Raw genomic sequence first — 16,680 nt, 5'->3', positions numbered from 1 at the left:
CAGGGATTAAGCCATGATTTGAAACTTATGAGTTCGGAATTTTAGTCATCTTAAGTTATTAGACTCTAATTTAATAATATGTACGTATTCAATAAAGTTTTTAAGAGCAATATAGAGTTTGGACCACAATGCGATTTGAGGCCTCGGCAGGTCTGCGTTATGTTATGCAACTTGTTGGTATGTTTAGACGAGGTTCCTGCAAATTGAATTGTAGATGGTGCATATATTGAAGTTTCTGGATAGAGCTTTACAGATTATTATTGCATGAGTATGGGGTTGATTACAGATTATTATTGATCCAAGACCGTACACCAACCTAACTAGTAAAAAGGATAGATCATATATAAGATCACATACACTTACAACACGCTCACTCTTATCATAGAGAGAGATTTTATTAGAAAATCTGAAAAGACAAACACAACAACATGCAGAATAGAAAGGCTAGAGATCTATCCAATTAATTTGGACGAATGTCGAAGCCCTTAACAATGATGCCAGATTTCGAAGTGGCGTTATTGATTTCCATCAACCTCATTTCGACTTCACCATCCTCTCCTAAGTTGTTGAAAAACTCACCAAGCTTGATTTCTAACCAGCCATCGCTTCGAAGATGTGGAAACCGGCCAAGTTCTCCTGGTAATTCCTTTTTCTTCGAGATGAAAACAGTGGTACCCTCAATGCCTGCGTCCTTTGCCACCTCCTTCACAAATCTTAGCGATGCAATGGATCGTTCAAGTCCACGAGGGTTATCTGTTAACTTGAACACTAAATATACTGCATAACTAGTCGTTTGAATAAGATTTTTTGTCTCTATCTTTCCATAAATGTCAAGCCAATTTACGCTACGAAGCTCCGCCACTTCAATACTGTACAAAATGTTGAGATGCAAGTAATTAAAATATATATTTCTCTTTTTAATGAAATTTAGAGAGAGATAGAGAGACAAACTTAGGATCAACAGTTTTCCATGTCCAGAACTGAGGATTGTTCACCCATGTAATTGTAAGGTCTCTTGCCGCTATCCACTGTCCTTGCTGATTTAAATACAATATGTAGAACAATATATTAGGGTTCCTTAACATTTGATGAGTTGTTAAACACAAGAAGAGTAAGAATATATCAACGAGAAGAATAACTTACCATCTTTCTTTTATTGCTATGTATGATATGATGCTCTTTATATCTTTTTAGTTGGCTCAACTCCCTTTTGCTTCGTCCTCACATTTATAGAGCATTATTGGACTCCAAAATTTGTCACCATGTATAGTACTACTATAGTAGGTAGGTTTAACTAGAATAAATGTTTTTTTTAAAACTTGAATGTTAAAAACGTGTCTATTGGAAAAACCCTTAAGGTTGTCTTTTTAGGAACAGACAAGTTACTCCAAAAATTTATCACAATAGAGTGATAACATAAGTGTTGTTTTTCATTGGAAAAGACGTGTCAACTGACAATCCATTATTAGAAGCAGCAGAGTAGGTTTGCACATTTTACGACCATTTGGACCATTCATGAAGAAAACATTGACTGATATTAAACCTCTTCTTTCACGAGTCACGAGAGGAGTAGAGCTCTGGTAAATTTCAAATTTGTGTTTGTATTATAGGAAATTGAACAAGTTTGCTCCCGATTACCTTGTTGTTAGGGAAAAAAATTATTTTTCTATTGGCTTCACGGAGCTCCAACCTCAGAATACTTTTAAATCATAAAGTAATGGGTAAATTTAGTCCGTTTTGTTTTGGAGAATTTTGATATGTGACGTCTACATATTTCATATTAGAGCTTAGTTCATGGTAAAGGCAATACAAGACAATTTGCTAAATTTGACAACAAAGGATCCTAAGCATACAACCTAGTCTGCTGCCAAATAAAAGAGCATTTATTCTTGTTATACTAACTAGGTTAAGTTGGGCTCAGGTTAAATGGATGAACTTGTTTACCCGTAAAACGGTATAGTTGAATTTGTTCGTGGTTAGTAGATAAATGAATTAATTTGATCCGAAAAGTAACAAAATAACTGATGAAATATAAAATACTTAGCCTTAGAATGTAGATGGAACAGCAGAGCTGATGTGTCCGGGAACAAGTTTCTCGGGCACAGCAATGATAAGATCAAAAGCGAGAGAATAAAATTATATTAAAATGATGTATAGAATGATGTATACAATGTAGTATTAAAATGCACTTTTCACATTTTCGTACTAGTGATGCAAGTCTTTAGCATCTTGTTCCATACGGGGCTAGTGATACCCTGCCCGAACTAATTTTAGCACTAAAGAATCTGCACCTGAGTGGTTGCCGCACATCCCTTCGTGTACTTATCTCATGACATAGTTAGCTTCTGATGCTCTTAAGCACCGGGCCAACGGGCCTTGAAAAGATTTTCTGTATAATTGTCCTTTCTTGAAGCTATAACGTGCAACTTTGGAGCACAACGCTCTTGATGCTTTGGGACCTTCGGGCAACTTTCCACGCTCCGGGTTGTCACGCTTGCGAGGTTGAATCTGGCGACTAGTTTAATTGTCGGGATAATGCTTCCAGTCAGTTTAGCTTGCTCTAGTACTCTACATTGTATGATATTAGCTGAACTTCTTGGATCCACTAAAACACGTTTAATTTTAAAATCTAACACACTTAAAGAAATTATTAGTGCGTCATTGTGCGACAGTAGTAATCCGTCCACATCTTCGTCCGTGAATGTGATATCGTCTTCCCAGAGCCTCTTACTATGAGTTATCGACACTTTTATCTTCTTCCCTGCTGAAAAGGTGACCCCGTTAAGTTATTTTGGGTAGATTTGAGTCGTTCGAAAGTTTTTTCATACGAGAAGGTCATTTTAGAATATCGGTGTAACTTCTTTGAGGTAAGTATCTTTCCTAACTTTGTGTGGGGGAACTATCCCTTAGGACTTGAGTCGTATTTGCTATTTGTGTCATGTGAAAGCAGTGTACGCGAGGTGACGATTACATAATCGGTCTTATATGTGGAAATTGACCGGTCTAGACTCTTAAGCATCTTTTATGTATTTATTTTAAATTGTTAGAACATGTTATATCCTTTATTTGTCATGTCTACTATCACATGCTTTATTGGAAGTTGTCATTACATGTTACATTCTTTACTTGTCGAGTTTTCTCTTATATGATTTATTTGGAGTTTTTATCACTTTGTGTCATTATGTGATTTTTTTTATTGTGGAGCTACTCTTAGTTGAAATTGTCATCACATGATATCGTTTGTTGCTGGGTTATTCTCATGCATTTAGATGTAGTACTAGTTCGTGCCATCTCATTCATTGTTAGACTAATTCATACACTAGAGTCTGAAATTTGCCATTTCATGGAAGTACTTTCACTATCGAGGTTATCCTTCAACAATTAATTGGAATTGAAGTTATCGAGAGTCATTAATCTATTCTAATTGAAGTTTTGTTTAAAAGGAGTGTTGTTCTTTGTTGAGTTACTTTTCCGTTCATTTTGTTGCTGTTGAGATTCTATATACGTTGTGCTGAGTCGTGGGCTATTTGTTGTGAAAATATTGATATTGTTGAATCTTTGGAAAGGTTGTGGCCAACAGACACTTGTGATACGATTTGATATGTTGTATTTTTTAGATGATAGCACATGTGAATTGTTGTATGGTTTGGTTATTATTATGCGGAGTATAAGGGTGGCATTTCACCTTTGTTGTTATACGGAGTATAAGGGTGGCATTTCACCGTTGTTGTTATATGGAGTATAAGGGTGGCATTTCACCGTTGTTGTTATGCGGGACATAAGGGTGGCATCTCACTGTTGTTGAATGTACGGAGTGATACGGGTGGCTATTGTGTTATTGGCCGGGCGGAGTGATACGGGTGGCTATTATACAGAGTGATACGGGTGGCTATAGGAGAGATAACGGTGGAAATGTCAAGGATGATGTGTGATGGTTGGAGACATTGTGTTGGTAATTTTCGTGTGATGGTATGTTTTTCCTGGTGTTTGTCATACACCTTTCATGACTTGCTTTGTTGTTTCGATTTTCCTGGTGTTTGTCATACACCTTTCATGACTTTCTTTGTTGTTTGGATGAGCTATTCAATGTCTTTGATATTACTTGTTGACTTGGGCTGTAGTAGTACACTCGCACAAGCATACACTATATCATGCCACTTATACTAGCTCAGGAGTATGAAACTTGACATTTATTTATCATGCCCATGTGTTCTTGTGTTATTTGTTTCCATGTTGATATTGAGCCTTTGACCATGCCAGGCGGATTGTGATTTGTGAGCCTGTGACCATACCGGGTAGATTGTGGATGTGAACTTGAGATCATACCAGGCGGATTATGATTGTGAGCTTGTGACCATGCAGGGCAGATTGTGAATGTGGGCCTGTAATCATGCCAGGCGGATTGAGATTTTGGAACATGAGTTGTCCGTGCGGTTGTGATGCAAGATGTGGGCACGAGGTGTCGTGAGTATATGATGGTGGGTTGAGACCCGTGACTTGTGACTATAAGATGAAGTACCAAAGAGTGATTTCGTTGCGAAACTTGTGTTGCAGCGGCTTGATTAATTGATCATTAGTGTTTCATTAGTTTGTTTTAATGATACTTCATGGTGTTCTCATTGATTTTCTATTTATATCACTTGTTGGTTCTTGTTTCCATTTACCGATTTTCGCTTTCCGTTATTAGTTTTATATTTCTATATTGCACAGGTTATTTTGTCTAGTGAGTGTCTTGACTTATACCTCGTTACTACTCCACCGAGGTTAGTCTTGATACTTATTGGGTACCAATCGTGGTGTACTCATATTACACTTTTGCACATTTTTGTGCAGATGCAGCTACTTCAGAATCTGTTGGTTGTTAGATAGCAGATCAGATATTGCAATGGAGACTTCAAGGTACACCCTCTGTCGCGTTCGCAGGTATCGGAGTCACCTTCGGAAGTTATTTTTGTGCAGTTTATTTCTATTTTGGAAGAGTTATACTTATAGATTTTCTAGTAAATTCAATAGAGATTATGACTTGTACTACCGGTTTTGGGATTGTTGGCTTTGTATAGAAATTTCTGTTTCATATTTAATAGTTGTTGGTGCTTGAATTTTTCCATTAATTCAGTAACTGTTGGGCTTACTTAGTGTTAAAGACTTGGTATCATCACGACATCCCACAAATGGAAATTAGGATCGTGAGAAGTTGGTATCAAAGCTCTATGTTAATAGGAGCTACGGGTCATAAGCGGGTTTAGTATAGTCTTATGGATCGGTACGGAGACGTATGTACTAATCTTTGAGACGCTACGAAACTATTAAGAAAAATCTTCACTTCTTTCATTCATGTCGTGCGGATTTGTTGATTTCAAAGTTTGAGCCTTTGTATATTTATTCTCTCACATATGGTGAGGACATGTGCTATCGAATTAGCTGAGTAGACACCCACACCCCCTGCTAGAGCCGCGAGAGGCCGGGGCTGAGGTAAAGGCCGAGGAAAGGCACACAACGCAACTAGAGCACTTGTCAGAACAGGAGTTGAAGAGCCATAGTAGTTCCTGTTAGGGGACAGGCACAAGAGGCGCCTGTTGTTACCCCCATACTTCAGGAGACTTTAGCGAAGTTCCTGAGCATGTTGGTACATTGGTTGGGGCGGGATTGATCTCTGTTTCCCCAGATACTTCATAGGTTGGGGGATGAGCTTAGACTCCCACCGCCCATACGCCATAGCAGCGGGCTCATATTGGTCGAGTTCCAGTTGTGGTGCCAGTACAGCCTGTTATTCCGGTTCAGCCTGAGGTCAGGCCAGGGGCATTAGAGGAGGAGAAACTTAGACTTGCGAGGTTCAAGAAGTATCACCCTCCTACTTTCAATGGTTTGGCTTCAGAGGATGCACAAGGTTTTCTAGAAGAGTGTCATCGTATTCTCTGCACCAAGGGTATTGTGGAGGGGAGTGGGGTTGAATTTACTACATTCCAGCTGTCAGGGTAGCGTATCAGTGGTGGCGGGTTTACGAGGAGGGTAGCCCAGTTGATGCAGCTTCACTTTCATGGACTTCATATTCAAAAATGTTCTTGAGAGAGTTTGTTCCCCAGACCCTTCGGGATGCATGGCGCACAGAGTTTGAGCAGCTGCATTAGGGGCACCACGACGGTGTCGGACTATGCCATCAGGTTCAGTGAGTTTTCCCGTCATGCACCTATTTTGGTTCCTATAGTTAGAGAGTGATTTCGCATATTCATTGAGGGGATCAGTTATGATCTTAGATTCTGCATGGCTCGAGAGTTGCATATTGATACCCCATTTCAGTAGGTGGTGGAGATTGCTAGGATGTTAAAGCGTATTCGGGATGAGGAGAGAGAGGATAAGGTGACCAAGAGTCTCGAGGATTTAGAGGGTTCAGAGGATTATACTCTTCAGTTATGGCCCATCATGGCGGAGGCTCGGGCAGTCGACCTATTCAGTCCACACTCCAGACTACTGGTGTTGCTCCAGTTAGTCAAGGTACTCATGTGGAGCAGTGATCTTTTAGTGCACCACCGGCACGGGATTCCTACAACGGTTATTCCAGTTAGGGGTGTACATAGGTCGGGTTGGTTGATTTTCTAATTACCAAACCAAACCAATTATATCGGATTATTAAATCTAAATACCAAACCAATCTAATAAAAGTTGGGATTTTAAATCTTGATTTTTCTCGAGTTTTTCAGGTTTTCGGGTTTCTTTTCCATAAAGTCTTCATAGCACAAAACATAAATTTTTTGCTCCAAATAATTCCTTAATCCTACTAAGACAGGACTATATAAGGTATTTTCAATAAAATAACATAAATGTGAGATGAGTCATGACATTGTACTAAAATATTCAACAATAAAGATAATAAAATCGCATAAAATAAATATTATTAATAAGCCATAATGAAAATAAACATAATTTAAAATTACGACTAATAAGTACTATTATTTACATGAGTGACCACTAAAAGAAAAATAAGCTATACATTTTATCTAAACCATGAAAAAACTAGAAAATAGATATCCAACACTATTTTCATTCATAGTACAATTGAATTGAATGTCTTTTATTAACATTAGTATTGATTTGATTTTGGTTTAGGATTTATTTGACTTACTAACATTTATGGACGATTAAACTTATTGGAGCATCCAAAATTATAAGCCCTAGCTTGAAACAAACGTTAAAAGATAAAACTATGAAAAAGATCAAGAAATATTTATAATCTACACTACAATAAATATTTTATGTATTAAATATATTTAAAACTTTTATTCATATAATTAACCCGCGTTGCTTGGGTTTCGGTTTGATCTTTTTTAGTTAAAACAAAACCAAATCAAATATGGTCGATTTATTTTTCCAACACTAAACCATAATCGGCTTTTTTTCTCGATTTGACTCGGATTATCGGGTTGGTGGGATTTGTCGATTTTATTTGTACACCCCTAATTCCAGTTATCCGGCATAGACTCAGTAGCAGCAGCCACGTCCGTAGAGGGGTTGTTATGAGTGTGGCGATACTAGGCACATCATGAGAGATTGTCCTAGACTCGAGAGAGGCGGATTTCATCAGGGCACTCAGGCTACGGGCACCGTTCCAGTTGCTACTTCACTTGCACAGCCAGTTAGCGGTGGAAGACAGGCAGGTAGAAGGCGCCCTAGAGGGGGAGGTCCGGCCCGTTGATATGCTTATATGGTATGGCTCAGGCCGCTGCACCAGATGGTCTTGATACATGTATGGTTTGATTGTTATAGATGAGCATCATTCTTATTTTGATTTGGTTTTGCTTATCGGGGTGAGTCCTCTTATCTTACCTCACATATGGGTGAGTTTCGTGATTTTGTACTCTACTTATGTGTGTACCCCTGTTGGGAGATTCTATAGTGGTAGCCCATGTCAATTGTTTTGAATTGTTCACTATTGAAAGCTATGAGACTTGAAGTGACTTTCTATTATTCATTACGGTAGGTTTTGATGTGATTTCTAGATGGTTTGATTACGATTTATAATTTAGATGCTTTACCGGTACGGGAAATCTGTTACGTGTCATGATTATATTTTGCGGAATTGAGTTAGTGGAAGTTTTTTGTTGGTATGATGCGTACTCTACTTGTGGTTCAGAGCGGAGGATGGGATCCTCACATTTTATTGGATTTGATATGTTTGTATTGGGTTACATGTCGCGGTGGAGTTATATTAGGATGAGATACTTGTGATTAGTTCATATGCTTTTATCCACCCTTGTGGAATTGATTCATAAGTATGGTACTAATAGAGAGTTCTACATGTCAGGCTTGTTTGATAGTTCTCTCACGTGTTTGTCTTTGCATATTCAATCATTTTGTGTGCTTATTGGGTTTTAACTTGCGAGGTGTGTGCCCAGGTTGTGTTAAATATGACTTGTTGATTTGAGTGAATGGTTATGGGATCTTAATTCTTCTTTCATCGTTGTCAGTGTTGTGAATGTTTGGAACAGGGTTCCAACTGATATGTAGTTAATTGCCGGTGTTGGATTTGATTATGGCCAGCTATGGTGGCCAGAGATATTGTTATGGGCATATGTGTGATGTGTTACGTCGTGTGGTTGTACCTTATGAGTGTAGTCATGAGTTGTTGCATCCAGCTGAGGTTTATACCGTGTGTTGATGTGGGAATCAGATCTTTGGGAAATTATTAGATGGTGAAACATTTTGGTTCTAAGGCTTATTAGTGTGAGTTAGAGGAGAATTTTCAGTTCATATGGTGTTATCGAGCCTATGTAGATTGGGGTGACCAGGGATCACCCGAAAGTAAATGTATGGTAAGTTCATTCAGTGATTTGATGACTTTGGAACGGTTCTTGGAACGTTCAAGGAAGAACGTTTCATTAAGAAGGGGAGGATGTAACGACCTAACCAGTCGTTTTGAGAATTAGCATCTCATTCGGCAGCTCATGGTCTCGATCAACTTCGTATTATGCATTATGACTTGCATGTGTGTCCGAGTTCGGTTTTCAGATGATTCGGGATCAATTAGGAAGAATGATTCTTGTTTTAGAAGCTTAAGAAATAAGAGTTGATCGGAGTTTGACTTTTGGGTAGACAACTCCGGAATGGTATTTTGATGATTCCAATAGCTTTGTATGGTGGTTTGGGACTCATGTGTATGCCCATATTTGGATTTGGAGGTTCGTAGGTTGATTTGATGCATTTTTTCGAAAAGGTTTGACCGTGAGTTGAATGCGTGGAAGGTTAAAAGGTTTGACCGGGGGTTGAATTTGTTGATATCGGGTTTAGATTTTGATTCCGGGAGTTGGTATAGCTTCGTTGTGTCATTTGGAACTTGCATGCAAAATTTGACATTATCCAGGTTGATTTGATATGATTCGGCGCGAGTTGTAGAATTTGAAAGTTGATTAAGTTCGATTTGATATGCGATTCATAGTTTTAATGTTGTTTGATGTGATTTGAGGCCTCGCGCAGGTCTGCGTTACGTTACGCAACTTGTTGGTATGTTTAGACGAGGTTTCAGGGGCCTCGGGTGTGTTCCGGATGGGCTACAGGCAAATTCTTCATGCTTTAGAGTTGCTGGTTTCTAGTGTGCCTGTTGTTCTTCGCGATCGCGAAGTGTTTTTGGGTAATCAGTGATTTGTCCATCGCGGACGCGATAATGGTCATACATTCGCGAAGCATATGCAGCCATTTGTCCGCGTTCGCACCCGTCTCTCCTCGTTCGCGTAGTGGAGCTGGGAGCTAGTGGTGTTTTACTCATCGCCTTCGCGTGTCTCTATGTGCATTTGTGTAGCCTGTTGTCATTATTCATCACGTTCGCGAGGTGTGTGCCGCAAATGCGAAGCTTTATTTTTTCCGGGCAGCATTTAGTTCTTGTTGATCGTTAGGGTTATTCCGCGATCAAGTAAGAGGAATCACTAGGGCATATTATAAGAACTCTATTTCGAGGGCTTTTGTTATTTTATCACTTTTTGAGTTAGAGAGCTCAGATTTGAGCGATGTTTGAGGGGTTATTCACGTGTTGGATTGGATTAAGTGTTCTTTACCCGGAATTGATTATATTTCATGATTCCATAATTATTTTTATCATTAAATTAGTGATTTGAATTGGAGAAAAATGAGAATTTTTGTGAAAACTTTTAAAAATGTAAAATGATGAGTTGAAGGATGAATTGGTGTTGGAATTGGATAAATTTGGTATGGTTGGACTCGTATCGGAATGGGTGTAAGGATTTTATGAATTTTATCATGTTCCGAGGTGCGGGCCTTTTGGGTAGACTTTTTAGTTTTTATTAAATATCAAAGCTTTATTATCTAGAATTATTTCCTATGATTTTTATTTATGATATTAAGTTATTTTGGCTAGATTTGAGCCGTCTGGAAATTGTTTCATACAAGAAGGTCATTTTAGAGTATCGGTCTAGCTTATTTGAGGTAAGTATCTTACCTAACTTTGTCTGGAGGAATTACCCCTTAGGACTTAAGTCGTTTGTGCTATTTGTGTCATGTGAAATCCGTGTACGCGAGGTGACGAGTATGTACTCGGGATTATATATGGAAATTGACAAGTCTAGACTCCTAAGCATCTTTTACGTACTTATTTTGAATTGTTAGCACATGTTATATCTTTTATTCGTCATGTCTACTATCATATGCTTTATTGGAAGTTGTCGTTACGTGCCACATTTTTTACTTGCCGAGTTTGCTCTTATATGCTTTATTTGGAGATGTTATCACTTTGTGTCATTATGCGATTTCTTTTATTGTGGAGCTACTCTAAGTTGAAATTGTCATCACATGATATCCTTTGTTAATGGGTTGTTCTAATGTATTTAGACGTTGCACTAGTTCGTTCTATCTCCTAAATTGTTAGCCTAATTCATAGTCTGAAGTTTGTCATTTCATGGAAGTACATTCACGATCAAGGTTATCTTTAAATAATTAATTGGAATTGAAGTTATCGAGATTCATTAATCTATTCTAATTGAAGTTGTACTTAAAGGGGATGTTGTTTTTTGTTAAGTTACTTTTCTGTTCATTTTGTTTTTATTGAGATTCTATGTATGTTGTGCTGAGCCGCGAGCTATTTGCAGTGAAAATATTGATATCGTTGAATCTTTGGAAAGGTTGTAGTCTACGGGCACTTGTGATATGAGTTGATATGTTGTGATGATAACACATGTGAATTGTTGTGTGGTTTGGTTGTTGTTATGTAGAGTATAAGGGTAGCATCTCACTGTTGTTGAAAATATGGAGTGATACGGCTGGCTATTTTATTATTGTCCTAGCGGTGATATGGGTGGCTATTATATAGAGTGATACGGGTAGATATATGAGAGATATAGGTGGTTATTATACGGAGTAATACATGTGGTTATAAAAGAGATGAGGGTGGCAATGTCAGAGATGATGTGTGATGGTTGGAGACATTGTGTTTGGTGATTTTCGTGTGATGGTGTACTTTTTCTTGTATTTGTCATACACCTCGCATGACTTGCTTTGTTGTTTTGATAAGCTATTTGATGTCTTTGATATTACTTGATGACTTGGACTACACTAGTACACTCACACAAGCATACACCATAGCATGCCACTTATACTAGCTCAGGAGTATGAAACTTGACATTTATTACTCATGCCCATGTGTTCTTGTATTATCTGTTTCCATGTTGATATTGAGCCTTTGACCAAGCCAGGTGGATTGTGATTTGTTAGCCTGAAATCATATCGCGTGGATTGTGATAGTGAGCCTGTGACCATGTCGGGCGGATTGTGAATGTGAACTAACCATCATGCCGGGCGGATTGAGATTTTGGCACGTTAGTTGTCCGTGCTATTGTGATGCGAGATGTGGGCACGAGGTGCCGTGAGTATATAATGGTGGGTTGATACCCGTGACTTGTGACTATGAGATGAAGTAGCACAGAGTGATCTCGTTTTGAAACTTGTGTTCGAACGGCTTGATTAATTGATTGTCCTTTGTGTTTCCATATTTGGTTTTAATGATACTTCATGGTGTTCTTATTGCTTTACTGATTATATCACTTATTGGTTCTTATTGACATTTACTCATTTTCTCTTTCCGTTATTAGTTTTATAATTTTATACTGCATAGGTTATTTTATCTAGTGAGTGTCTTGACTTGTACCTCGTAACTACTCCACCGAGGTTTATCTTGATACTCAATGGGTACTGACCGCGGTATACTCATTCTATACTTCTGCATATTTTTGTACAGATTCAGGTACTTCGGAGTCTGTTGGTTGTTAGATAGCGGATCAAAAAGTGCTGTTGAGAATTCAAGGTACACTTGTCGTCGCGTTCGCAGACCTCAGAGTCACCTTCGGAAGTTATTTTTGTACAGTTTATTTCTATTCCGGAACAGTTATACTTAGAGATTTTTTAGCGAACTCAGTAGAGCTTATGACTTGTACTACCGGTTTTATGATTTTTTGTTTTGTATAGAAATTTTCGTTTTATATTTAATAGTTATTGGTTGAATTTAGCCATTAATTCAGTAAGTATTAGGCTTACCTAATATTAAACACTAGGTGTCATCACGATATCCCACAGAGGGAAATTGGGGTCGTGACACTACCCTAATTTTGTGGGCCCATCAGAAACGACCTATTGAGCAATAATCATTGCTTCTCTATATTTTTACTCATTTTTTGGCGTTTTAGGACCATAAAATAGGAATTCAACACGATTTCTGATTTTTCGTGTGCTAATGCCCACGCTATCTTCCTAAATTCAGGTGATCGTTCCCGAATCGCCTAAAATTATGTGGGCCCATCAGAAACGACCTAATAAACAATACTCATTGCTTCTCTATGGCTGTTCCTCATTTTTTCCGTTTTAGGGCCATAAAACAGGAATTCAGGATGATTTCTGATTTTCGTGTTCTAATGTTTACAAATTTTCATGAATCTGGGCGACGTGTTCCGAATCGCCTGAAATTTCGTGGGCTCATAAAAACGACCTAATGAACAATAGTCATCATTTTTCCATGACCGTTCCTTATTTATTTGTATTTTAGGGCCACAAAACAGGAATCCATCACTATTTTTAATTTTTCGTGTGCTAATGTCCACGACATCTTCATGAATTCGGGTGACGGGCTCGAAATCGCCTAAACTTTTGTGGGCTTATCAAAAACGACCTAATGAATAATAATTATCACTTATCTATGATCTTTCCTCGTTTTTTGGCACTTTAGGGCCATAAAAAAGGAATCCATGACGATTTCCAACTTTTTGTGTGATAATGTTTACGCCATCTTCATGAATTCAGGTGACGGGCTCTGAATCACCTAAAAAGTTTTGGGGCCCATTAAAATTGATCTAATAAACAATAGGCATGCTTTTCCATGACCGTTCCAATTTTTTGTGTGCTAATTTCCACGCCATCCTCATGAATTTGGGCGACGAGCTCCATATCGCCTAAAGTTTTTTGTGCCTATCAGAAACGACCTCATGAAAAATAGTTATCGCTTCGCCATGACCGTTCCCCAGTTTTTGGCATTTTAGGTCCATAAAACAGAAATTCAATTTAAAAATATGGTTCAATTTATTTATTTATTTTGGTCAAATTCGAAGTGCAATTTACTTCATATGAGTTGTGAACTGATTTTCATAATGTAAGAGCGTAGGGATAGCTCCGAATCGCCTAAACGGTTTTGGGCATATCAAAAATGATATATTGAACAATAGTAATTGCTTCGCAATGACCGTTTCTCATTTGTTTTTGGTATTTTAGGGCCATAACATAGGAATTTAGGTTGATTTCAAAATTTTTAAATGCTAGTGTTCATGCAAACTTTATGAAATCGGTGCGAATCCCCTAAAATTTTTGTAGGCCCACTAGAAACAACCTAATATGTTTTTTTCTTTTTGATGAAATATTGAGAATGCAAACCGTTAATTGATTACCAAACGGAATTGCGAAGGAAAATTATTGTATAAGTAGTATATGGTTCAGAAGATACGAACTCTTCACGCTTCTTTAAGCTACGACAACAAATTATCCAGTTATCTAGTTAAAGATCAACTGTAACCAAAGGAAAAGCTAAGAAAATTGCAAGGGCCGTTGAATAAGAAAAATCGTGTTCAATTTATTTATTTATTTTGGTCAAATTCGAAGTGCAGTTTACCATATACTGAGTTGGGAACTCATTTTCACAATGTAAGAACGCAGGGATTAAGCCATGATTTGAAACTTATGAGTTCGGAATTTTAGTCATCTTAAGTTATTAGACTCTAATTTAATAAGATGACTAAAATTCCGAACTCATAAGTTTCAAATCATGGCTTAATCCCTGCGTTCTTACATTGTGAAAATGAGTTCCCAACTCAGTATATGGTAAACTGCACTTCGAATTTGACCAAAATAAATAAATAAATTGAACACGATTTTTCTTATTCAACGGCCCTTGCAATTTTCTTAGCTTTTCCTTTGGTTACAGTTGATCTTTAACTAGATAACTGGATAATTTGTTGTCGTAGCTTAAAGAAGCGTGAAGAGTTCGTATCTTCTGAACCATATACTACTTATACAATAATTTTCCTTCGCAATGACCGTTTCTCATTTGTTTTTGGTATTTTAGGGCCATAACATAGGAATTTAGGTTGATTTCAAAATTTTTAAATGCTAGTGTTCATGCAAACTTTATGAAATCGGTGCGAATCCCCTAAAATTTTTGTAGGCCCACTAGAAACAACCTAATATGTTTTTTTCTTTTTGATGAAATATTGAGAATGCAAACCGTTAATTGATTACCAAACGGAATTGCGAAGGAAAATTATTGTATAAGTAGTATATGGTTCAGAAGATACGAACTCTTCACGCTTCTTTAAGCTACGACAACAAATTATCCAGTTATCTAGTTAAAGATCAACTGTAACCAAAGGAAAAGCTAAGAAAATTGCAAGGGCCGTTGAATAAGAAAAATCGTGTTCAATTTATTTATTTATTTTGGTCAAATTCGAAGTGCAGTTTACCATATACTGAGTTGGGAACTCATTTTCACAATGTAAGAACGCAGGGATTAAGCCATGATTTGAAACTTATGAGTTCGGAATTTTAGTCATCTTAAGTTATTAGACTCTAATTTAATAATATGTACGTATTCAATAAAGTTTTTAAGAGCAATATAGAGTTTGGACCACAATGCGATTTGAGGCCTCGGCAGGTCTGCGTTATGTTATGCAACTTGTTGGTATGTTTAGACGAGGTTCCAGGGGCCTCGGGTGTGTTTCGGATGGGCTACAAGCCATTTCTTCATGCTTTAGAGTTGCTGGTTTCTAGTGTGCCTATTGTTCTTTGAGATCGCGAAGTGTTTTTGGGAAATCAGTGATTTGTTCATCGCGGACGCGATGATGGTCATACATTTGCGAAGCGTATGCAGCTATTTGTCCGCGTTCGCACCCGTCTCTCCTCGTTCGCGTAGTGGAGCTGGGAGCTAGTGGTGTTTCACTCATCGCCTTCGCGTGTCTCTATGTGCATTTGTGTAGTTTGTTGTCATTATTCATCACGTTCGCGAGGTGTGTGCCGCAAATGCGAAGCTTTATTTTTTCCGGGCAGCATTTAGTTCTTCTTGATCGCGAGGGTTATTCCGCGATCAAGTAAGAGGAATCACTAGGGCATATTATAAGAACTCTATTTCGAGGGCTTTTGTTATTTTATCACTTTTTGAGTTAGAGAGCTCGAATTTGAGCGATTTTTGAGGGGTTATTCACGTGTTGGATTGTATTAATTGTTCTTTACCTGGAATTGATTATATTTCATGATTCCATAATTATTTTTATCATTAAATTAGTGATTTGAATTGGAGAAAAATGGGAATTTGATGAAAACTTTCAAAAATGTAAAATGATGAGTTGAAGGATGAATTGATGTTGGAATTGGATAAATTTGGTATGGTTGGACTCGTATCGGAATGGGTGTAAGGATTTTATGAATTTTATCATGTTCCGAGGTGCGGGCCTTTTGGGTAGACTTTTTAGTTTTCATTAAATATCAAAGCTTTATTATCTAGAATTATTTTCTATGGTTTTTATTTATGATATTAAGTTATTTTGGCTAGATTTGAGCCGTCTGGAAATTGTTTCATACAAGAAGGTCATTTTAGAGTATCGGTCTAGCTTATTTGAGGTAAGTATCTTACCTAACTTTGTCTGGAGGAATTACCCCTTAGGACTTAAGTTGTTTGTGCTATTTGTATCATGTGAAATCCGTGTACGCGAGGTGACGAGTATGTACTCGGGATTATATATGGAAATTGACCAGTCTAGACTCTTAAGCATCTTTTATGTACTTATTTTGAATTGTTAGCACATGTTATATCTTTTATTCGTCATGTCTACTATCATATGCTTTATTGGAAGTTGTCGTTACGTGCCACATTTTTTACTTGCCGAGTTTGCTCTTATATGCTTTATTTGGAGATGTTATCACTTTGTGTCATTATGCGATTTCTTTTATTGTGGAGCTACTCTAAGTTGAAATTGTCATCACATGATATCCTTTGTTAATGGGTTGTTCTAATGTATTTAGACGTTGCACTAGTTCGTTCTATCTCCTAAATTGTTAGCCTAATTCATAGTCTGAAGTTTGTCATTTCATGGAAGTACATTCACGATCAAGGTTATCTTTAAATAATTAATTGGAATTGAAGTTATCGAG

The 16,680-nt window shown here is 37.6% G+C and overlaps 1 protein-coding gene across 1 annotated transcript; it reads right to left on the bottom strand.

Annotated features, from left to right (window-relative positions):
* Positions 1-321: 321 nt before the first annotated feature.
* Positions 322-1,273, bottom strand: LOC107800683 (F-box protein PP2-B11-like). Its single transcript, XM_016623908.2, has 3 exons — positions 1,144-1,273; positions 952-1,037; positions 322-869 (listed from the first exon to the last, which is right to left on the bottom strand). Exons 1-3 carry the CDS (start codon positions 1,144-1,146, stop codon positions 461-463), a joined length of 498 nt encoding a protein of 165 aa, XP_016479394.1. The 5' UTR covers positions 1,147-1,273; the 3' UTR covers positions 322-460.
* Positions 1,274-16,680: the final 15,407 nt, after the last annotated feature.

Source organism: Nicotiana tabacum, chromosome 12 (genome assembly GCF_000715075.1).
Source record: "Nicotiana tabacum cultivar K326 chromosome 12, ASM71507v2, whole genome shotgun sequence".
In the NCBI taxonomy this organism is placed as follows: domain Eukaryota; kingdom Viridiplantae; phylum Streptophyta; class Magnoliopsida; order Solanales; family Solanaceae; genus Nicotiana; species Nicotiana tabacum.
Note: the sequence above shows the minus strand (reverse complement) of the source record. Positions and strands in the feature narration are given on the sequence as shown.